The sequence below is a fragment of the Eretmochelys imbricata genome, chromosome 16 (assembly GCF_965152235.1).
Source record: "Eretmochelys imbricata isolate rEreImb1 chromosome 16, rEreImb1.hap1, whole genome shotgun sequence".
Classification (NCBI taxonomy): domain Eukaryota; kingdom Metazoa; phylum Chordata; order Testudines; family Cheloniidae; genus Eretmochelys; species Eretmochelys imbricata.
This window is the reverse complement of record NC_135587.1, coordinates 24,128,338-24,152,117: the sequence shown is the minus strand read 5'-3', so window position 1 is coordinate 24,152,117 and position 23,780 is coordinate 24,128,338. Positions and strand designations below refer to the sequence as shown.

The 23,780-nt window shown below is 44.4% G+C and overlaps 2 protein-coding genes across 3 annotated transcripts in view; one reads left to right on the top strand and one right to left on the bottom strand.

Annotated features, from left to right (window-relative positions):
* The window catches only part of DENND1A (DENN domain containing 1A), a 413,337-nt gene that overhangs the window by 369,346 nt on the left and 20,211 nt on the right, over positions 1 to 23,780 (top strand). The window lies entirely within an intron of this gene.
* The window catches only part of CRB2 (crumbs cell polarity complex component 2), a 36,628-nt gene continuing 17,860 nt past the window's right edge, over positions 5,013 to 23,780 (bottom strand). The window contains exons 8-14 of the mRNA XM_077836212.1: positions 17,969 to 18,922; positions 16,531 to 17,093; positions 14,436 to 14,601; positions 12,830 to 13,697; positions 10,512 to 10,628; positions 9,252 to 9,378; positions 5,013 to 5,240 (exon numbers count right to left, since the gene is read on the bottom strand). Of these exons, the coding sequence (XP_077692338.1) occupies positions 5,013 to 5,240; positions 9,252 to 9,378; positions 10,512 to 10,628; positions 12,830 to 13,697; positions 14,436 to 14,601; positions 16,531 to 17,093; positions 17,969 to 18,922 (3,023 nt within the window). The remainder of the gene's footprint in view (positions 5,241 to 9,251; positions 9,379 to 10,511; positions 10,629 to 12,829; positions 13,698 to 14,435; positions 14,602 to 16,530; positions 17,094 to 17,968; positions 18,923 to 23,780) is intronic.

Sequence of the window (23,780 nt, the reverse complement as noted above, 5' to 3'; positions counted from 1 at the left end):
AGATTTCACCTTTTCTCCTGATTTCATGGCTGGCTGTGTCCTCTCTGCTCCCTCTTCCAGAGGGATTAAAATTAATTAATGGTGAGCAAGTCCCTCAGCCAGCAGTGATGCGGTTTGCCCTCATTTCATCCACTGAAAGCTTGTATTACAATACATCTAAGCTTGTAAGTAAGTTACCATATAGTCTATGAGCCAAGTTTGTGCTGATGTTCTATTATTTGCATGATTGTAATGCCTACAAGCCCCAGTTGTGTTCATTATCAGCTAAAGATACTATCAGAGACAAGGCTCAGATGCATTTTTTAACCAGCTTTTATTGTAAATAAATTTATCTGAGAGACAGTCTAATCTTTACACATCTATGCAATTTACATTTACAAAAAAAATCAACTGTCTTTGAGGAACATCATCTGTAGCAAATTGGTTTGTGAAAAAATATATTCAAAAATTAAATATCAAAAGAAAATTAAATTCACAGTGGAAAAAATGCTCCATAAATTAAATAGCAGAAATGTTAAAAATACTTTGTCATGGTCTTGTATCCTTTCACTAGTTGTGGTTTTGGAATACTTGAAGTCAGGCTAGTACACCTGCTTTGATAACCTTGTAAAGAAATTGGGATTACCTAAGAGGAGAAGAGGGATGTAGATGCATCTCTTGCTTTCAGTTTACCTTCAGGCTGGTTTTTAGGTCTCCTGTCTTACCCTACTATTTGTTTCATAGATTCTTATCACCTTTAGGGATAGTTCAGTAGCTTTGTAATAGTCATTTTGTGTAACACAAATCCATTTCTTATCTCAGAATAGCAGTGGTTTTATGGCTTGTTGCTGCATTTGTTTTTTGAATTTATACAATGTATGTTTTTAAACTACAAAGTGCAACTGAAGAAGAAAGGTACAAGTTTCCAACTGCACCTGCATGCAGATGTGCAGCAACCTCTTCCTATTCTAGTCTGGGTTTCTGGGGATTCAAGAATCGTAAATATACCTGCTGTGGATTTATATGTGCCTTCATGGGATAACTCAAACTCATTTCACCTGGGACCTAAATGAAGGTTTTATCTAAAGCCTCCTGAGGTAAGGCTAGGGCACAGTCCCACCTCACTCCCTGGAATGCTTCGGCCATAGTTCATCAAGGTTATACTTCCAGGGAGAGAGGCCCACTATCATTGTCTTCTGGTGAGAAGGGTCTCCTGGACATGGCAAGATAATCCAGCTTTGAGGCAGGAACAGTGGGAGGTGGATTCATCCCCTTTCCCAAAGAGTCCCAGCAACCAGCTCAGCTGTGTAGTGCCTGTCTTGTAGGACCTGTTTCCCCCACAATTGCTCAAATGCTGCTGGCCACAAACACTGTTTCAGAATCTGCAATTCATCCAGTCTCCCTGCAGCAGCTGGGTTGATAGCACAGACAGTGTCCTATTGCTAGAGGATCTGGAAGCAGCAGTGCTGAGTTAAACCTCAGTAGAAAACAATTGGAGAACTAACAGGTAGAACAGATCACTGGGTTTAAAGGTAAATTACATCAGCATTAATACTAAATAATAAATCTGTGGCAGTCTACATGTACTGAAATGTAGATCAGTGGTTCTCAAACTTTTGTACTAGTGACCCCTTTCAAATAGCAAGCCTCTGAGTGCAATCCCCCCCCTTATAAATTAAAAACACTTTTTATATATTTAACACTATTATAAATGCTGGATGTGCAAAGCGGGGTTTGGGGTGGAGGCTGACAGCTCACGAGCCCCTTAGGGGTACCAACTCCCAGTTTGAGAACCCCTGATTTAGATCATCTCTTCCGCAAAGATATTAACAACTCCCTACCCTTGAATGGTCACCCCTTGCTTCTCCTCTGTCAATATTAGAGGAATGGCAACTTTGTATCATAATCCTATGTGCAAAAATTCAGATAAATGTCACATTACAAGTGAAAGTTGTTTTCAAAATAAATGGTCTTCATTCAAACATTTATTTGCACAAAAGGGACTTGCCCTGAAGAGGACTGGCTGAATCTCTAGTTTTAGACCTGTTCCCTGTATTAGAATTTCAGAACTATTTACAGCAACTGTAAATAGAATAATACTTTCAAATACCAGAATGGTATAGAGGATTTCCTTCCAAAGGCAATCTGCTGTGATGTGTGTGTGTGTGTGTGTGTGGATTCACACCTCTGCTTATTAAGGAGTACTCTGTAGATACGAGCAGACACTGTTTTGTAAAATATTTCTCACTGGTCTTTGTAATAATTATGATGATAAGCTAATGATTTTAGACCTCAGTTGGCATGTGCTGTAGCAGGTGTTTGCATAGTGTCTGACACACTGTGGTGGTCAGGGAATACTGCATGCGGCAGCTATAAAAAGGTGGAATGGAGACACACAGGAAATAGTATGTCCTTCTCAGGGAAATTAGGATGAGAAAAATCAGTGTAATATTTTACAAAACAGTAGAACACTTAATTATATATTTAATGCATAGTTCAACACATTTCTTACAAGGGGTGAAATTCACCCCTGTGTAAAGGGCCAGCCGCAAACCCCATTGTGCTATGTTAAGTGCTGGCCCTCTGCACACCAGTGAATTTCACCCGAGTACACAACTCCCTGAAATCTTAGTGGGGCTGCTCTCTGCACTTCTACAAACTAAATCCAATCCATATTTCTTACTCAGGACTTCAGGAGTTTTACTCCAGCTGATTGTGTGTAGGTGGCAGATGCTACAGCTATGAAACAATTTTAAAAACCCAGTATCCGGGCCACTAAGACCCTCCTCACTGTAAATTCTGATCAAATAAGTGATCAGTTTTTCTCTAACTAAACATTCTGTTTGAAAAAGTTAATACTGTAACTGGTGATTCATTCTCAACAAGGCACTTAAAATATTCCAGCAGTTTAGTCGTAAAACAATCAGGTGTCTAACAAACACACACATTTTAATTTTCCTTCAATGTAAGTGGTGATTCTAATCTAGTCCCTGGAAGGATGGAGCTATGGAAAGTGTCTTCCACAAGTGGTCAATCGCCCTGTCCTTGCAGGGTAGGGAGAGGGGATTCCTTCCCCCTGAACTGGTGGATTTCTTGGAGTTGCACTCTGCATTAAGTGAAGAAATTAAATGCTTACTATGTTAACTAGGCCTCCCTGAACTGTCTTATTTCTGCTGTTTGCCAACTACTAATGGGCAACATAATGTTTGTGCTGATTTCATGGCAGTGAGAAGTACTGCTGACTTGAACCAAAGGGAGAGGAAGGATGAGGGATTTTGTACAGGTGAGCTCTGCCCCCTCTCTTTTCCTAATCAGCGTAGGCTGTGTAACGTTTTTGTATACAAACAGCTCAAGCAGTAACTGCCCTCAAAAGCTTTCCTTTGTTCCCCCCCCTTTCTGGCTGAGCTGTTTTCACCAGGGTTATGCTGCAATAACAAAGCCCAAAACAAGGTTCATTAGTGCCAGTCAACAGTGAATGGGCAGCTGCCCCCATCCTGTAGAGAAACCAAGTGGTGAATGGCATTGCCCCACAAAGAGCATCTCTGACTTTAACATATACAAACAGAACTGTGGCATTCTAGCAACTGTAATGGCTGAAAACTGCAGCCCCTGATCATACCTAGTGCTCATATCAGCCTCTCTGTTGGCGGCAGCTTGATCACGTTCCACAGCTCGACTCGTGCCCCGTCTTTCTCCTGGCGGCTGGGACTGTATGTTCCCTGAGTCGCTCTCCTTTTCTTCATGGCAATCGCAGAGGCTGCAACAAGTGCAAGGAGCAGGATAGCCCCTGCAGCCCCAACTGCTCCCACAAACGAGGAATTGCTAAGATGCGCCCATGCTGGCTGCTGTGGTGGAACACAGCGTTACTGACTTTACTCACAGAGTGCTTGGGTAGAAAAAGTTGTATATTTCATGAACAATCAAAGCCACCACCAGCCCAGTCTAGCCCCTCCCTCCACCACCACTTTCTTTTATTGAAGTTTTACTAATTTTTACTGCGTTTTAGCATGAGAATTTCCAGGCCATTTCATCTATTCTTAGTGGAGATGAAAACTGTTTGGTGCAGTGGTTGTGGCTCAAAGCCTCTAGTTCATAGAGGTGAAAACCATGTACTTAGGGGGAAGCAATGCAGTTGGTATTTGCCTGTTTGTCTGTTGGGTGATACTGTCCCCATCCCTCGGTCTCAGAGAACAAAGAACAAACATTTGGCAATAGGCACTGAACTAGCACAAGCATTGTAGGTATCTCAGTCCACCCCCTCCGAAACAAGGTTATTATTACACACTTCCTGGGCGGTACCCATGGGAATGTCTAACGTTCTATCCCAAACAGAGGTTACTTTATAAAATGTGTTGATTGTACAATGACTTCAGTAGTTCCTGACAGTTCCTTCAAATGTTGTGTCTAGCAGGAGGCAAGAGTTCACAGCTGCTGTTGCTGTTAAAGACTACATTGTGAAAACAGTTTTGGAAACACTCGTACCCCTCAGCCCAATAGGGCTGCAAGTCCGTTTGAATTTTTGGAGAGTTAAACTAACACACAAAATGATCATATCCTCTATACATTTCGACTCAGTATTTAACATTAAAGTAGATAGTTTGCTTTGCAACTCAAGGAAAAGCTTCCCCACCTGCAGCAGTTTGTGTCTAATTAATTTTTCCTTTTGCAGCAGTCTTTAACAGTGTGACTGCTGTACAAGTGGTGGAATGGGGCAAGGGACATCTCTTAGCAGGTGCAAACACCGACATCATCTCAGAAAGCTCCTGTCTCAATAGGAGTCTAGTGGAGGCATGAAAGGAAGCAGGTCAAGGGTTTTATTTTGAGCCAGAGACCAGCAGTGTGTAGTTGACTTGATTAACATGTAATGTGCTGGAACTGCCCCTGTTTAAACAATCTGCTGTGTATGTGTAAGTCCAGGTCACCACCAATGCCTTGAAGGAACTGAGCTAGAGGAGGGTCTGTTGCCACAAGTGCTGGAAAAATCTCAAGGTCAAAGCAGACCTTGCAGGTGCATCTCCTTGCCAAGGTGCTGCCTATATTAAACGCTCTTCCGGTGGCACCTTTAGGACACTGTCCATCTCCAAGCGAGCTCCTGCCACCTCTTGCTGGCTTGGGCTGTAGGTTCCCTCCGATTGGCGCCTCTTCCGTGCAGTGAGAATCATGAATATGAGACCAATAATAAGTAGCAGCAAACAGCCACAGGCTACAGGGGCAGCTACTTCAATTAATGGGAATGGGAAGAAAGCACCTGGAGTCCCTTTCTGCAAAAGAAATTAATGGAGAAACAATGAGACCCCCAGCAGTTACAAGGACTCACATGTAGCTTACTTGTGCTCCAGGAGTCAAGGGAGGGATCAAGGAGCCCAGACTGGGCTAAAGCATAAACTGAGACTAGCCAACAAAAAAACCAAAGGACGAAAACTGCAACCCAAATGAAAGTAAGAAGCACAGAGCTTGGGAGGGCCACTGTGGAGAGAAAAGTCTGGGCTAGCTTCAAGCTTAAATCTCTCCATCAAGCCAGATTTAAATTGAAATAAAAATTCACATAGCGTAATGTTTGTCTAAACAAAAAACAGCCAGCATTGACCTCTGTATTTTTTACCTTAACCACTCACATTAGGGCCAACCCTCAAGACTGTGTGCATTAAAGAACTTTGGTCCTGCATTTCCGGTCTTCAGGAAGGGTGACACTTAATCTATGTAATACAGAGAATGTTATCAAGCATGCATCACCAATGGGATAGTTAACAGCATTATGATAATTCAGGCAGGGTCACAAGGACAGAATTATCCCAAGGAAGCGAAGAGCAGGAACTCATTAATGCTGGGAAGCTAACTGCACTGTACCCCAGCAACAAAACTGTTAAAAAAAAAAAAAAAAAAAACAGCAGATGCAGTCTGCTCAGCCCTTCAGAAGTCAGTGTTAGGAAGGGTGGAATGGTCCAAATAAGGGCACATGCTCTGTATTCTTCACTAACATGGTCTTTTATCTTATTTGTGGATTTTCACAGCAGGACCCATCCATTGAGATGCAGAGGCCTATGCAATCAGAGGCTGCACTAGGAATCTTGTACTGTAAGAAAACTCATTAACATACTTGTCAGGCTAAAATATAACAAGTTGGTGGGCGTTACTAGCAAGGTATCAAAAATTGGAAAAAGTTTTCAAAGGAAAATCTAGGGTAATGCAATCCCCCAGTAAATCTAGAACGCTCCCTACCATAGCGAGGGATGGTTTGTTTAATGTCGTCTCTGCTAAGGGGTTGAAGAAATTATTTGGCTATCAAACCTTCATCTACAGCAAGATTAAATGCACAGGCCCTTGTTTCAGAGCATACTTGCAGAACTGTGTTTGGGACATCAGATTAACATAAACTTTACTAGAAACAGATGTTTGCAGGCTTAGCAGTTAATACATCTGACAGCCAGAGAAAAGGCTGTGTGGTACCAAAGCAGCACAGAACGAGCATAGCTATCTGACTAACTAGAGGACCTGAGGAGGCTTATAAGGAACAAGATATTTTAAAATAGTTCAGTAGTGAGTTCTGGGCTCTAAATCCCTACAACTGGATACCTTGAAGCTTGTGTGTTACTAACGTGCAATTGTCCAGCCAATTACATAGGAATTTTATTTATTAAAAACAGTACAGGCTCCAGCTTTAAGAAATACCAGCTCAGAACAAACCTAGTCAGGCACTAAAACTGGGGCAGCTGGATTCATGTTTTAACCCTGGCGGGGGGGACTAGCAAAAGGTATGAATTCAGCAGCACCCACTTCATGCTCTGGTCTCATCAGCTTTCGCAAGCTAAGCAGGGTTGGGCTAGGTCAGTAAGTGGATGAAAGATTTAAAAGGCAAGATGAGGTTCCTGGAAGAAGTTAATGCATTAATATGTTCATTCCTTTGGCTCCTTTAGGATTAGAGGTGCCCTGAGAGAGACTAATGTGCAAACAGGGTGTAGGATCTTGAAAGTTGCCTCATTAAAGAAAGTTTGTATTTAAAGGGAGAATTAGCCTAAAAATGTTACCTAGTAATTGTTACAAGTAGCATCTGTAATTCCATAATGCATTGGCAGTACTTGGATACAGTCCGTGTCTGTGTTTTGTGTGGCTCTGTCACACAGCAACATGGGACAATAAAACATTTGTAAAACCACAATATGCGGCAGGAGGGTTTGGGGGCACGTATGGGACCTGGATGTACTTTTGAATCTGTTTTTGACTAAATTTCCAGTTGATGTTTTCCCTTTAAATAAACAACTTCCTACAGCATTCTCCTATGTTATTTGAAGTTAGGCATAACTTAGTACAGCATGCGGATTAGTCACACATTGGCCCTACATACATGCGCCTCCAGCTGAAGAATGCAGACCTGGTGCTGGAGCCTACTCATTTAAAGGTCTCCTCGCCGGTCTGTAGTAATGTTACTGATGGTTTCTGTTGTGTGCGCTTTAGCTTGAGAACAGACCTCTTACCATTTGGAGGAAATGCACAGTATACTTCCATCCCCTTATCCAGACCCCACCACTACCACCCCCAAAAAAATACTAGGAGTTCATAGACACTGAACACAGGGTAGAAGAGGAAAATCATTACAGGGAAATAAGAGCAAAAAGTAATACAGGAAATCCACAAGAAGTGTCCTGTGACAGAAGTGGAGGTCTTGGGGTATCTGCTGCGGGTTTATGAATGCAAATTGGAAAGGTAAAAGTGGCTTCATCATGGCATTATATTTTCCCTAAATAACGAACAGCAACAGCAGTGAACTCTGCCCTGGCGCACATGCAGTATTCACTAGACAGCTTTCCATGCATTGTGGGTTAGTACATTCCCAAGTTACCGGACAAACTACCTACCCATGCAAATGGCTTCAGAACACAAAAAAGCATGAGTCTGCCTTCCTAGCAGCTTGTTAAAGGAAGATTCTAGCCCTACTCTCCCATCCTTTGCTTGCTTAGGTAGAAACCACAAGGCTTAATGAGGACAGTGTGATGGACAATCTCTAATGGTTTAGGAAGAGGATTGGCTCCAGTAGGTAGCATGGTATTTTTTTTTAATCACATGTACCTTTGATTTTATCTAATGCCTTCTTCCAGACTCCAGGCACATACAGCTCAACCTAGCAACTGAGCTTAGGAGGGGAAGTGGCTGCTTTTTATCCCATTCACATATGTTAAAATGCCGACTGAAATTCCAGTCTCCAGAAAACAGTTTAGTGTGAGGGAGCACGAGATGGTGGTAGGAATACCATGTAGGAAGTTGCCCTGTATTCTATTTTAGCACAGAATTTTCCAGGAGGGTGGCAACTTAAGTACCCTTACTACTGAAATGGATAACATTTCATTATTGTCAATCATTGCACCACTGATAATCGTACCAGAGACATTCAGCTGATAACGATGCCTTGTCCTTTGGACTGGATGCACCTGTCACACCCTATAATCCAACTGATTAAGATGCTTTTTCCATGGGGCATGGGGATAACTTTTGAATAAGCAGCCAGCTACTACTGAATGGTTTTGCTAAAATCCCTTTTCAATCGCTAGGGTCTGGCTAGAATATACCAGATCAAAGAATGGAGTTCGTTTTTCCTTTGAATCCAACATGTTTGGCTTTCCTGGAATTTAGTTGGTTTCAATGGAGATGGCAGTAATTTTCCATTTCAAGTCTTTTCCTACTTATCACCTACTCTGGAGCAAACTGAATTGGATTTTGGAATATGACAAAGAATCCAATATGTTAATGTGGCAACAGACTTGAGGATTTACACAAATCAGCTTGGCTACTGTCTAGCTCCATTTTACTTTAGATGTAATTTGGTTTCCTTGTTCCCTCCCCACATTGGGCCCAATGGCAGTGTTTCTGGTTGTCGCCCAGAGATTGGTGCAACCTGAGGAGAAGCTACAGACAACAGCCACAGTGACCAGATAAGCCAGTACACACTCAGAAAAGTGCTACATTTATTTAAAATACTGGAAATCTAGAACCCTCCTCCCCCCCAAGTGTAATATTCATGCTACAGTGTTGCCAAACAGTGCACTTTCCTCTCCAGCCTGCTCTCTGTGTTGGTTGAAATTCCCTTAGCCAGATTCATGTAGGAATATGAAATGTGTCAAGGAATGAAGGATATTCCACTGATATCCCAAAATCAGCGGGCTCAGCCTGCCTCGTATTGGCCAAACTGCCTCTCCTGCTCACTCCTCACAACCTAAGCAGCTAGCATAGAAGGAGAGAGCAGACCTGACGCTAACAAGAGGGGGAAAGGACCTGCTTACATCAACATCACAGCGCTCTCCGGTGTAGCTGGCGCTGCACACACACTCGTACTTGTTCACAGAGTCCTGGCATGTCCCTCCATTCTGGCACGGGTTTGGATCACACTCATTGATGTTAATTTGACATCTGGAGGGGGAAAGGTATTAGAATTAACTAAAATAATGTGCTCCAGGACACACTTTGATCCTACAGAATTGTCCTTTGGTGTCAAAGCCTCTATTGCAGTGGTTCTCAATCTTTCCAGACTACTGGTACTCCTTTCAGGAGTCTGATTCGTCTTGTGTACCCCAAGTTTCACCTCACTTAAAAACTACTAGCTCACAAACTCAGAAATAAAAATACGAAAAAGTGTCACAGACACTCTGTTACTGACAAATGGCTTATTTTCTCATTTTTACCTTATAATTATAAAAATAAATCACTTTCCCCTGGTTGAGAAACACTGATATAGTACATAGAGCAGTATAAACAAGTCATTGTCTGCATGAAATTTTAGTTTGTACTGACTTCACTAGTGCCTTTCATGTAGCCTGTTGTAAAACTAGGCAAATATCTAGATGAGTTGATGTATCCCGTGGAAGACCTCTGCGTATCCCCTGGGGTATACGTACCCCTAGCTGAGAACCACTGGCCTTTAGGACCTTGCAGTAATTACTTCCAAAAGGCACAATAGTTTGAAAAATTCACCCATTCACACTCATTTCCTTCCACTATCTCCGGCTGAGAAAAAGCCAGCGGAGCTCTTTGGGTTAGGCACTGAACTCCAGCAAGGCGAGTGGCCATCAAGGTCAGCATTTGAAAGAGCAGAGGATGGACAAATGTAAACAAATGTTTGCAGTTTCTGTTGCGAAATGGTGATCTTTGGGTTTGAGGCAATTCCCTGTAGTTGGGTGGCCCATGCTGGGTTTCCCTCTCTAACACAGCAGTCAGTATCACTATTCACCTGAATTTACATCACCACTGTTATCACTACATGTGCTGGCTCTAACTATGGCATGCAAAACACAGACATTTCAAAAATGAAGAGCACACATTCTGGGAGGATGCTCAATACCATTGCCATGCCTCAGGACTGCCTCTTCCACAGCATGGCTGGGTGAAAATTTAGGCGTAATCATTTCAATAGTGTGGGGGGACAAATAACTGTGATGAAAAGTATTTGCCAGCCTGCTCCAACAGTCTCCACTGTGGGAAATGTGATACTTTGGCACTAGTATCATCTGCAATTGCAGGCAGCATCAGGGAACGGCACTTCTTACTTCCTTCCGGTGAAGCCCGGCTTGCAGGTGCAGTTGGCTCCCCATGTCCCACTGGTACATTTGCCTCCATTCAGACAGGTGAAGTTTTTGCCGCACTGTTGAGGTGGGAACGGCCATCTGGCAAAACCACAACCACACACATTAAAACTGTCCTATTCATAGGAGCAGGAATGTCAGCTATTACTGAGGGAAAGGAGGAATAGCACACTGGAGTAGTAGGCAAGAGATATTCCTGACCAGCAGTTTGGAACAACCACAGATAAGACAAGCCTCTGAGAGCCCATCCATGGTTTTACACTCAGCCCAGAGAATGCCGGGATAGGATTTTTGCAGTGCTATGCAAATTCTCCTAGCTTATGTCAGCATTAGGATTTTCCCCCTAAAACTTCCCAATCTTGCTAACGCTGATGCAGCTGTACTCGTCATGGCAATGTTAGGAGCGCAAGAGGATACAGGGCACCACTACCACATTGACCAACCCCTCCTCTTCACAGAAGGACTGGAAGACAGAGTGGTTAAAATGCTGGCAAACTGTCTTCACTTGCATGCCCACTGTACTACTCCCAGTGATGCTGCAATAGTAATGGAGTGACATTTTTAGGAGTCCTAGTGTAGATGTGATCAATAAAGTTCAATTGTGTATTTGTTTATCAAGTCTCAGTGCTCTAGTATCCTGTCTACATAACACATTGTTTCCTAGTTCTTTTGTTCATTAGAAACATTCTTTCACTTCTAAAAAATGCTGGAGTCTATCTAAACTAACAACAAAATTTGCTATCTGCTCCAAAAGTGCAGCTCTCAACCCTGCTGCCACTCATGCTACAGGCTCAGATGGCAGGCTCACATTATGAATCAAAGGCCCTGGGAGTTCCTCAAATGCTTGAGATGCTTGAGTCATCAATTAAAAAGCAAAATACAGAAAAACAATGCTCCACCACACTCTCCTCAGGGACAATTCCATTACAGTCACCAAAAGCCATGCATAAGTAAGTCCCATGTTCTTTCTAGTGGATTGATCTGGGAAGTTCATTGTCATTACTGGAGAGGCTTATGTGTTTCAAGGAATGGGATTCTGTTCAATACAGGGGGATAAACACACACACACACACACACACACACACACACACCCCCTATCTACTGGGTGCTATATTGAGTCACAAATTGAATAGGAGTCAGCAATGTGAGGAGCTTGCAAAAAAGGCTAACATCGTTTGGGCTGTATTAACAGGAGTGTTGTAAGAGGAGACAATTGTCCAGCTCTATTCGGCTACGGTGAGATCTGGAGTACTGCATCCAGTTCTGAGCACCACACTTTAGGAAAGATGCAGACACATTGAAGAGTCCAGAGGAAAGGTTAAAAAAAACTGGACACATTTAGTCTTGAGAAAAGAATACCGAGGGTGGACCCAATACCAGTCATCAAATGTGTTAAGAGCTGTTATAACCAGGACAGTGACCAACTGTTGTCCACGACCACTGAAAGCAGGACAAGTGGTGATGGGCTTAATCTGCAGCAAAGGAGATTTAGGTTAGATATGAGGGAAAACTTTATCTATAAGGGTAGTTAAGCTCTGGTATAGGCCTCTAAGAGAGGTTGTGGAATTCCCTTCATGGGAGATTGTTAAGAACAGGTTGAACAAATACCCAGCAGGGATCATCAAGATTTACTTGGTCCTGCCTCGCACAGGTGGCTGAACTTGGTGACCTCTCAAGGTCCATTCCACTCCTACATTTCTATGATTCTAGAACCTGTCCATGGTGCATCATTGAATACTTCCTGTCCTGAGCCTCGGAATTGTGGAACTGGAGGGCTGAGAAGGTGAGTTATTTTTTGAGGAAGGAAGGAAACCTCTCTCTAGCAGGCTGTTCTTGTTTGTTTACTTTAAAGGCAACTGTCTGAATCTGCTCAGAGGTTTGGAATGTTTGAATAAGTCCTGCAGGAGATGGATTTGTGGATAGAATGTAGGTGAGGTGGCAAGACATGCACAATAAATGCACTTTACCACGTGGTTCTGCAATTTATCGTGTAGATGTCACTATTGAAGAATGGCCCTTCTCGTTCCAAGGTGCTGAGCAGCCTTCAACAGAATTGGAGGTTGCCCAGCACCTTCCAAATGGCAATAAGCACCTTACGGGATCAGGGCCACAGTACACAAAATATGCCAAGCCTTCTAGACACCTGCCGGTCACAGACTGACAGTACGTCTCACTCATCATTGACCTTTCAGCACCAGAATATTTTTTCAACATCTTGATAAGGTAAAATCCAAGACACCTGGATGCTACTTTATCCCCAGTAAACCAAGAAGGGTACCTACTCGCAGCGAGGTCCTGAGTACTGAGCTGGGCACTCGCAGGAGTAGCTGTAAACCCCATCGACACAGGTCCCTCCATTTAAGCACTGGTGTCGTATGCAATCGTCCACATTGATGTTACACTTCTTCCCAATGTATCCCCGGAAACAGTCACACTGAAAATCTGCCACTGAGTCCACGCAGTCCCCATGGATGCACGGGCTGGACTTGCAGTCATCTATGTTAGACTCGCACAGAGGCCCCTCCCATCCGGCAATGCAGGCACACCGGAAGGAGTTAAACAAATCCTCACAAGTGCCCGCATTGAGGCAAGGGCTTGAAGCACACACATCAGCCCCAATGCAGCCCAGCTGGACGTGCCCCCTGTTAGACTGCCGAAACTGCTCTGTCTGAGGGTAGGAGAGCACACCAGTGAATGGCAGATATACTCCCCCTATGTTCACATGGCCAAGGCAGCCTGTGAAGTTCTCAGCTAGTACAACCAGCACATTGTTCTTTAAGAAGTCCAGGTTCCCAGCATTCCCCTGGAGAGTCATGTTCACAGAAGCATCCAAATGAACTAGCCACCGTGAAGACAGTGCAGACGGCTCTTCCATAGACAGAGTGACCCTGTGCCAGGAGCCATCCGCAACGGGTGTCTGACTCAGGAAACTGACCCCCTCAATGCTGTTCCCACTTCTAATATCCACAAGCAGAGTGGAGTTCTGAATGGCAATTTGCAGGGAGTCCACCTCTTCAGTAGCCCAAAGCAAAATGGCATCTTCGTCCCTGGTTTTGAAGTCTAGGTGGAGGCTGTTGAGAGCTCTGGTGACTGAAGCATTGGTGGTGAATTCAATGGCAGCATTGCCATGAAATGTTGCATTAGCCAGACCTGAAATTAGAAGACCTGAAATTAGAAGATAGACAGCCATAGGGATTTGAGGGACATTAAGTGTCACATTTGATAAGAGCCACGTGGCAAACTCCTGGAAGACTCTGTTCCATTAGTATCCTGGGAAGCTGTGTGAAGAGGTGGGGTTTGCATCTCATCCTATATTTTAAAGCCTTAGCAGCTGGTGACATTAAAGCTCTTAGCTATGATTGGCTTCCTGTCTAGGAAATCTCTCATGAGGCCAAGGTGATCTAACTGGCCTTCTCCGTCTTGCTGCTGTGGTTATCTCCTAGCTGACTCAGAAGCTGCTGTCATACACAAGGGTAAGAGTCCTGCTCTACGAAATAACCTGAGGTTCTGGAATTGGCAGAACATTAAGTGAAAAGGGCTGATCCTTACACTGATTGCACCTTAGCATCGTTGTAATCAGTGCCAGAAATGGACAATTGTCTCTCTTCCCTAAGAGGGTGAAAGTTAAAGTAGCAAAAAGAAAATGCTTAAGCGCTCTTTCTTCACTATTACATTCTAGGTGACAAATCCGTCTGGAGCACAGACCTGAGACAGCACACAGCATGCTGCATTCTTAGTTTGCTGAGCTGAGCTCCTCTCTCTGCATTCCTTTAGTTTTCCAAGTGCCTATGGCAGTTATGGCAACTGTGGTAACTGGAAATACTGACTAATTGAAGACAGCCAGCTATAAAGCCTTTTCCTGCACGTAATCCGGAGGGCAGCACTTACATACATATCCTGCTGGAACATCCACGCAGGAAGTGGCTGTGGGGCAAGGGTCACTTGCACACCAGACTCTTTCCTCACAGGTTTTCCCAGTGAAATTTGCTGGACAGCTGCAACTGAAGTCATTCCAGGTGATAGCACATGTGCCACCATTGCGACATGGTCCAGACTGAAAAACAGGAGCGCGCGTATTTAGGAAGAGGATGGTTCATCTTTGGATAAAAGAAATGGAGTTTGGTGGAGGGAAATGTGACATTCAAGACTTGCATTAATGGTGTTTGAATTGGGGAGGGGAGATATTGCAGTAATGCTGATAAGAACAAGGAGCTGGAGACAACAGAAATATCCTCTGAAACCAACACCTAGCTGGGATCTTTCCTCTCCCCCCAGGCCCTGCTGCAGCTGTGATAACTCAAAAATGAGTTTCCTCAGTTTATAAGAGAGCTGCTGGCCCCCGTGGGGACCTCCTAACTTTAGAATTCACTCCTTCCCTTGATGCAAAACAGTCTGTATTTGCTGACCTTCAGGTGATGCTGCAAATTTCATCTACAGGATGCTGCAAATTTCATCTACAGGATGAGCAGGTGTTTGGAGTATGTTGTGCTTTGGGGGGACATTGGGTCTCTGTGGGATCTGATACAAGGAGATTATGTTTAGTTATTGGTGGGCAGGGGAAAATCAGCTCTAATCTACTGTTCTTGTTTTGTTATGGGCTACGCTGTTGATTACCTACCAGAGCCTACCACCTTTGAATTAACATCTTTTTTTAATTTGGTCTTTGTGTGTTCAAATCAAAGCAAACAGCTGTGTAGCTCTCTATAGCCTAACTCCTACAAAAACTCACAGTTCTTGGTTTTAATAAGTCACCCTGTGAAATAAATGCACTAAGGCGCAGAGATGAAAAAAGCGTCATGGAGTAGGACCTGGATGAACTCATGGTTACAGATCACAAACAAACAGAGGCAAGATATGTTCCATACTACACCTCTCATAGGAAATTAGGGCCTTCTCTTCTGACACAGCCTCTCCTTTGCTGCCCAGTCCTTTGATAGCATGAAGATTGCAAGGAAACACTGGCTATTGGTGGATCAAGAAACCTCATGGTGCTAGGTAATTGCTGATTAATTACATGCAGTTGAGAATAGTCATCACGAGCTAAAGGCCAATTCTAAGTCATTTAAAGCAAACAGAGAAGGTGCCAATCCCTGCAGGTTCCATTAAAACTCCTTTAATTGAAGCATTGATGTTCACTGGCATCTGAACACAGCACATCATCATAATAACCCTTAGCACCTATATAGCGCATTCCCTTTCCAAAGTGCTGTGTGAAGAGTGGCTAATTATAACCAACTAAAATCACTTCGCTGGAGTTCACAGGTGCAGGTGAAAACAAAACTGTGAGGCGCAGAAGGAAGTGTGAGAAACATAGGAGGCAAGTTGCAAAAGTCCCTGAAAACAACACAAGCAGCTGTTTCCAGGGTGACACTCCCACCAGCAGAAGCAGAGCAGCAAGAGGTGGCAATAGCTTCCTGCAACAGGTGCAGTGAATGCAGGCAGAGTTGGGAGAGGCAGCAGTGGGAGCACAGCCTAGCACCCTTCACATACAGCAGGAAGGAGAGAGAGTCCCCCATCAGACACATCCTGACCCCCCCCAATGGTACTGAGAGACTCAATTATTCTTAAAGAGATGGAGCACTGTGGGCCAGAGGTGAGAGCGTATTTGGAGGATGGAGGGTTGAGAAGGTTAAAGGATAGGGTGTGTGTTGGTAGAGTTGTGTTGTTTGGGGTGCATAGATCGGGCATGGGGATAAAGAAGAGGTGGACTGCTCAGTGTGTTTGCAGGATGGAGGTGGTTTTGGACTGTTGTATGCATTGGGTGTGGATGTCAGCTCTGGAGGGAGTTGTGGGTAGAAGTATGTGAAGGAGATGGATTGGATGGTGGAATGTTTGCGGGCTTTGCGCTTTCTCCTTCAACAGTTAAACACTCGCGTTTTTCCTGAAATCACACCAGTGAAACAGCCAAACTGCTGTATAGCCACAGAGGCTTGCTTGTAATAAACAACCATGCACATATGCAGAAAGCAGTGAGAGTCCCTACCTTGCAGGTGTCATCAGAGATGCAGCCCGGTGCGAGGTTAGTGGTTTGTACCACGTACACCTTTTGTGGCAGACTGTAGTTCTCAGCCTGAGCAGGAAAGAACTCCATTCGGTGGTTGTTGAGCTGGACATCTTGAAGACACCCTTTAAAATATCCTCCCCATGTGCTCAAATGGTCTTGGTGAGGAAGTCCACCAACAGACATCTGAAAACCAGCTACAAGAGGCATCACTGCCAGCTGCCCTAGCTCCACATCTCTGTCTGAATGGCTGACATGAACTCTTCCTCCTTGGAAGGTGAGAGTTACCATATATCTTCTCCCATCAGCCAGGTTTTCTGAGAAAGTCACAGCATTTGCATATGGTGTTGCTATCTGGAGCTGGCCATTCTTCAGGTACACAGTGAGGCAGGGGTCAGTCCCATTGCTGATTTGCAGCACTAGGCCACTTGGCTTCAGAGTACGGATAAAAAAGGAAACATTGAAGTTTGCACCAAGATTATCAGCAATTGTGAAGGAAGCAAAGCTGGAGGAATTCTCCAAGCCAAACGTTCCTGCTGGGTACTCTGGAAGGGAAAGGAAAGACACATCAGTTCTGTAAGGCAGAGCAATGCAGGTGGCTTGGGGATGTTTTGAGCTCCAACCCTTGCATGACTTCTCTTTCAAACTTGCTTTCCACTGTGTATCACAGGACTGGACCCCGTTCCTAGAGACTCTGGGAAAGGCAAGTGCCAAAAGCTTATGGTATGAAATATTCACAGAAAGCAGGTGAGTGTCTCTCCTGCCTCGGGACAGTAACTCATACATACATGGCACACCAAGGAAGAGAGCATGTATCATGGCCCCTGACACACAGCACATTAATTTGGGAAATTTTAATCTACAAAGCTGCTTTTAAAGTTCCCAGCCCCCACAACTTTACAGGAGTTTTTGTACTTGCTACATTTAGAGAATGGGAGTGAAACCAGAAACTGACAACAGTATTAATCCAAGCCCTGCAAGACTGTGAAAATGCATCAGGAATAATCTCAGCTCAGATTTCCAACAAAACAGTTACCTTTAGCACTGAGCATTTTATCTACAAATACATGTTCCTTTTTACCCGGAACTTGAGATGGGCAAGTAACAGTTTTTCCTAGTGAAAAGGCTTCACTGCCCTTCTGCAATGTGCTATGATCTGGTGCAAAGAGGTGGTCAGGGCATCTGGCTCTGGCTGCAATGATATTTACACCACATAACTGACAATCATTCTAGCAGGGGCCGGCTCTGTTTAGTCACAACATAAAGAGGATTTGATAGAAAGTCTATTTACAGAGGGTTCAATTTCAGTTCCAACCCTGGTCGAGCAGAAATTGCTGTTGCTTCCAAGGCCAGTGTCACTTGAGGTCTCTAGATCGCTCATCACCAGAGGAGTTGGCAGCTGCCATCATTTGACACTTACCATGTGAACAAGTCTGGCCTTCATAAGGCCTAGAGCAGTCACACCTAAAGGTTGCCCAGAGGTCTACGCACAGGCCTCTCTGAGAACAGGGCTGGGAGTGGCACCATTCTGTCCTGTTGCAGCCCAGCTCCACTGAGGAGGATTCATGGAGGGGGATATCCCAGGGAAGAATAGCCTGATAATCAATCTGCAGGTCCTCCAGGCAGCCGATGAAACTCTCCCGGCTCCGCGTATTGTTAGCTGTCGAGTCTCCATCAACTCCCCCGATGTAAGTTTTTAGGAAGGCAGGTGAGAGAGAAGCAGTACTATCTGTAGTAGGAAAGTCCTGCAGGCAGACTCCTGCGTCGCAAGCTTTATGCCAGAGCTTTAATTGTAGAGAGTCTTGCAGAAGAACCTCAGCTTTGTGCCACTGGCCGTCATCAACCCTCAGCCCCTTCAAGAGCAAAGAGGATTCAGTATCGTCTCTCCTCAACCCCACATGCAGCATGCCATCAGAGAGCTCCAGGAACAGATACTCTGCTTCATTGCCTCGGTAGAAGAGGATGGCATCAGGCAAGGTGGTTCGGAACCGGAGAGACACTGTGGCCAGGTAGTCCCCTGCCACATCTGTCCTGCTCCGATTATTATTCATGGGCATATCAATGAAGATATACCCTCGGGAACTAAAGGAAAATGTGGTTGGTGTTGAGCATTTGGCATCGTAGAAACCAGGCTGGCACTGGCAAAGGTGTCCATGGGTATCAGCTTGGTATGTTGGGATGCACAAGGCCTCGTTTTGGCAAGCATGCGTCTGGCACCCAGTAAGCTCAACAGAGCAGTTCTTCCCTCCCCATATGATGCCATCCTGACTAGGGGCACAGTAGCAGAAGAAGTCAGCAATGGCATCCTTACAGGTAGCTCCATTCTCGCATGGGCCATCCTTGCACTCATCGATATTGACAGTACATTCCACACCTGAGAAACAGAGTAAGAAACAGGATCTTATTGTAGGTGATTAATAAGATTAATAAGACTGGGACTTTTCAGCTTGGAAAAGAGATGACTAAGTGGGGGGGGGGACATGATAGAGGTCTGTAACATGATTGGTGTGGAGACAATAAATAAGGAAGTGTTATTTAGTCCTCATAACACAGGAACTAGGGGTCACCAAATGAAATTAATAGGCACAAGGTTTAAAACAAACAAAAGGAAGTATTTCTTCATACAATGCAAAATCAACCTGTGGAACTCTTTGCCAGAGGATGTTGTGAAGGCCAAGACTATAATGGGGTTCAAAAAAGATCTAGAGAAGTTCATGGAGGATAGGTCTATCAATGGCTATTAGCCAGGATGGGCAGGGATGGTAACCCTAACCTCTGTTTGCCAGAAGCTGGGAATGGGTGACAGGGGATGGATCACTTGACAGATACCTGTTCTGGTCATTCCCCATGAAGCACCTCGCATTGGCCACTGTCGGAAGACAGATGGACCTTTGGTCTGACCCAGTATGACCGTTCTTATGTGATTAGGGTTTGCTGTCTCAAAGCAGCAAATTGGTCACAACATCAGCCCCCACTGAAGTCAGCACCTTGGGTCATTGCCATACAGTGAAACCACTCTCAGGCCACCAAGGAGCAGCTGGATTTTGGGGCTACAGTGATCACCAAGTATGTGATTTTACACAAATGGAAGAGTAGGTTTATGCACAGAATAGAACAGTGATATATGGACCCGTCTGAATTAGCAACCAAAGAAAGACAAGCCTATTGCCGTAGAGATCAGTTAATGAAATCGAAGTATTTGGATCCCATTTCTAAATAAATTTTGAATAAAAACCACAGAGACTGCTCAGAGAATGCCAGATTTCTATTCCACTTAATCCCTCCTCCTCTACCCTCCTCCCACCCCTCCCTCTTCATGTACGTTTGCTATTTTATTACTGTAACCCTCACCCTATGTGATATCTATGTAGTACCGTCTGGTTTTGCAGCGTTGATGGGTTGTAAAATTGCACAACTGCAATTTTCTATTGGACACCCCATGAAACATGCAGTATTTGGCACATACAAGCTGTAAATCATTTACCTTTTACTTTTCATTGTCTCTTTATGAAAATTAATAAAAAGATTAATCACAACAAGAATTCAGTGCATTTAAACCAGACACTTAGTGCACAAAGCACCACAATACACAACTATGCAGGCAAGTAAATAGAAACAAAATGGAAGAGTTAATCCAATAATTCCTAAAACAACCCTGGTCATAAACACTCATGAAGTTCAATTCACCACCAAAGAAGAAATAAATATATGCCCCAAAGGCACGTGTTGGGCCAAATTCAACACTGTACAGTCTCACTGAAGTCAGTAGGGTAAAAAGCCATTGCACTTTATCCTACAGATACTAACCACATCCCAGTAGAACATGGAGCGGTTAGCAGAGATTACAACCAGATCTGCCATCATAGTGTCTTCAGACTGATGAAGAAAAAACATTCTTTGATTAGATGCCCGTCCACTGTTCATCAAGCCCATAACATTGGTTTCTGCTAATCTTCAGAGACAGCCACATGGATAAGACAAGTATGGATTATCCAGATCTAAATGCATTACACAGAGTCCAGTAAGCAAGGATGGCAACAAGGAAAAGAAGGAATCCAAGCACAAAGGAAGTGAATGGAAACAAATGACATTTAAAAAGAAAAGCCATTAAAGTACATGATGAAGGCACAAGGCAACAAAATTAAATAGTAGCCTGAGGGTGAGAGCTGAGGGGAGACGGAGGTGCTGCATTAGGAGCAGAAGAGCTGGACCAGTAACATAGATCTCAGCAAAGAAATGGGGTTTCTTGAATCCCTGTGCCAGTTCAGTGACATAGTCCCCAGCAGTGTCTTGCAGTAAACCTCAAAACATTTAGTGTCCCCCAAACTAGCTGTGTTAGTTTACTCCTTTCAGGTCCTCCCAAAATAGGTCTCCTATGGCACTTCAGACAAAGCATTCAGCTGTTGCCGAAGAGATGCCAATCCATCAGTCATACTTCAGATTTAACATTACCCATGTCTTTCCAAACTGCACGTCAATGCGGATCCAAGGGTGTAAACCTTACAGATCTGGAAAGTAGGATGGCAGGGATTGGAGGCTCGGGTCTGTTCAGCTAAACTGGTTCTGTGCTGTGGGCACCATCAAGCCAGCACTGATCCACCATTACCAGGTAGTGGTCTCTGAGATAATTCATAGGGGGACTGCTCTGCATTGTAACTGTGGGCAAGTGCTGCATTTTAACAACGACCACTGCCCTGCAGCAAAACTTGGTGGGAAGATTCAGAACTGCTTCTGAGATGGCCACTGGTGTCAGAAGCATTTCTACACAGACAGGTCAGCACCCTTCCTCCACTTGACTTTGGGGGAGGGTGTTGATCTAGGCACGTAGCGACAGCCGTGCCATGCAGGGTCCAGGTACTTCCGCTGAGGAGGAAGAGGGAGAGAGTGTGTGGCGGGTGGAAAATCAATATCCATCTGCGGGGATTTTAACAGAGGAGTTGCAGCAGGAACTGAGTGGGATGAGCCAGCACAAAGCAGGGTGTGATGGACAGCGCCTGCCTTGAAGAAGCCCAGGACAGGAAAAGATGGGGAGTCTTTGGTCAGGATTATGGTGAAGTGGCAGAGGCACATTAATTAGCAGAGGCACAATTAAGGCCAGAGGCCTGGCTGTTGAACAAATAGAGAAATTATTATTAGGCCCAGCATGGGGTTCAGGCTGCTGCCCACCAGGACTGGATATCAGGTTGCAAGGGGTGCTCAAGCCAGTCAAGGCCTGCTTGCAGAAGGCTGCATGGTGACTACCAGGGCTGTGGTCAGCAGAGACCAGCATTGTAGGTAGCAGACAAAGATGCAGTGGGGTCTGGTCTCTGAGAAGCAGAGAGTGGAGAAGCTGGCTGGCTGCTCTCTCTGAGTGGGAGACAGCTCCATTTCCCCATGCAGAACTCACCCCCAGTTGGCTCTCTCTTCTCAGCATTGGGAACCTCCACATTAAGACAGCAGCAGGAAAGCCTGTTTGTGCTATTTGCTAGACTCCCAGATGACACCTGTGGCATGAGCTCTCCACACCAGGTGGCAAATTAATCCCCGCAGTGAGTGCGCAGCCCCAAGTTTGTGGCTAATTAAATGCTGAGCGCTCCCCCGGGACACATGTTTTGATTCCTGGTCTGTTTTGTTTGGAGTGGGTGAAGGAGAAGTAGTTGCCACTTCAGATTTTGATACATCTTGGCTGGCTGTGGCTGGTGCCTGGCAGACCTAGCAGCACATGTGCAGAGAGAGAAAGATGTGCTGGCTGTGGAGTCATAGGGCAGCTCTTAGTAGAGGAACAAAAAAACAGATCACCATCATTGTCATCACCCCTGCTTGCAAACAGCCACAGGCAGGAGAGAGGCAAGGCCTATGAAACAATGTTTAATTCATCCCCCTCCTTTAGGGGCCAATGGAGCATATGGCTACTGCTTTGGCCAGTCTAGTTTTAAAACATCCCATGATAGGGGAGACTGTTCCAGAACTTCCATCTCAATGGAACAAATATTTCATGGAAACCAATGTACCGCCTCACTTACCAGTTCATCCCTTTGCGCTTACTGTACCTCCACATACACTCTAAGTAACGCCTCTCCCTCCTTGGCGTTTACACCCTGAGACTGATAGCTACTCTGCCCTCTCCCCAACTACTGTCACTTAGGGTCTGGCTATGTCATCCCCTCTAGTCTGCTGATAAATTTGTCATCTTTCCTGAACATCCTCCAGATTATCAGACTCTGGTGATACTAGATTTAAAAAACCACAGTCAGCTGCAGGGAAAAGAATTCCCTTGCTGTCTTCTTCCTAGATGCTAACTGCAGCTCACCAGAGAGGTTCAAGTTTTGTGTTTTGGCTGTGAATGATTCAGTGTTAATGCAGCCAGGAACGCAAATAGCAAAGAGAAGGAAATCACCCCACTCCGGAAATAACAAGACTTTTGCTTTGGGCCATTACAGCAGAGAGAAAGATGCAGACCATTTCCTGGACTATACCTGGTATCCCAGATTTCTCCAGACAGGATGGTTGTGTCTTTGTAATCATACTGGAAGGGACTTTTTTAAAAATTCTGTTTTAAACTTTCAGTTGTATTCTTAAAGGAGGAGCACAGGGTAACCTGTGAGCACAAATGTTCCATTTCAGGTGTTAAGAGAACAGAACTTAATTCCATGTTGCAAAAAGAGGTACTTTTTACACTTGCAGATTTTGCTGTGTTCCCTCTGAGCACCTGATGCTAGAGCCCAGAGAAATATCCCTAAATAATAAAGGAAAAGACGGCATATTATAAAATATACTCTGATCTTGTAGCTCTCTTTAATTAGATAAGAAAATCGCTAAGTGTCTTAATATAAATAAAAGGACCAACTAACAAATATAAGAGGAAGCAGCCATTTAGAAATCAGAGACTTTCAAAGTTGTCAGGACAATTACCACTACTTTAAAATATTTTGGTTAATTCAAGAGTGTTCAAGGTAATGACTACATAAACCAGAGACACTAAACAAAACACACACGCACACTCTTATTACAGCTTTGAAAGTCTCCATTTTCCAGTGCTTTCAAATGGCAAAGCTGAGTCTTTCTAGCCCAACCATGCATGAGCCACTTCGGTATTTCTAAAGCACTATTGTCATGGTATCTGATCAGTGGTTTTATCTGACAGGTGCCAGGGTTACTAAATCGGCAGTGCCCACCAGGACAGCTGAACAGAGCTACTGACTCAGTGAGAGCTAATTCTAAATGTGGCTTTGAAAATTCGTTATACATGCTAA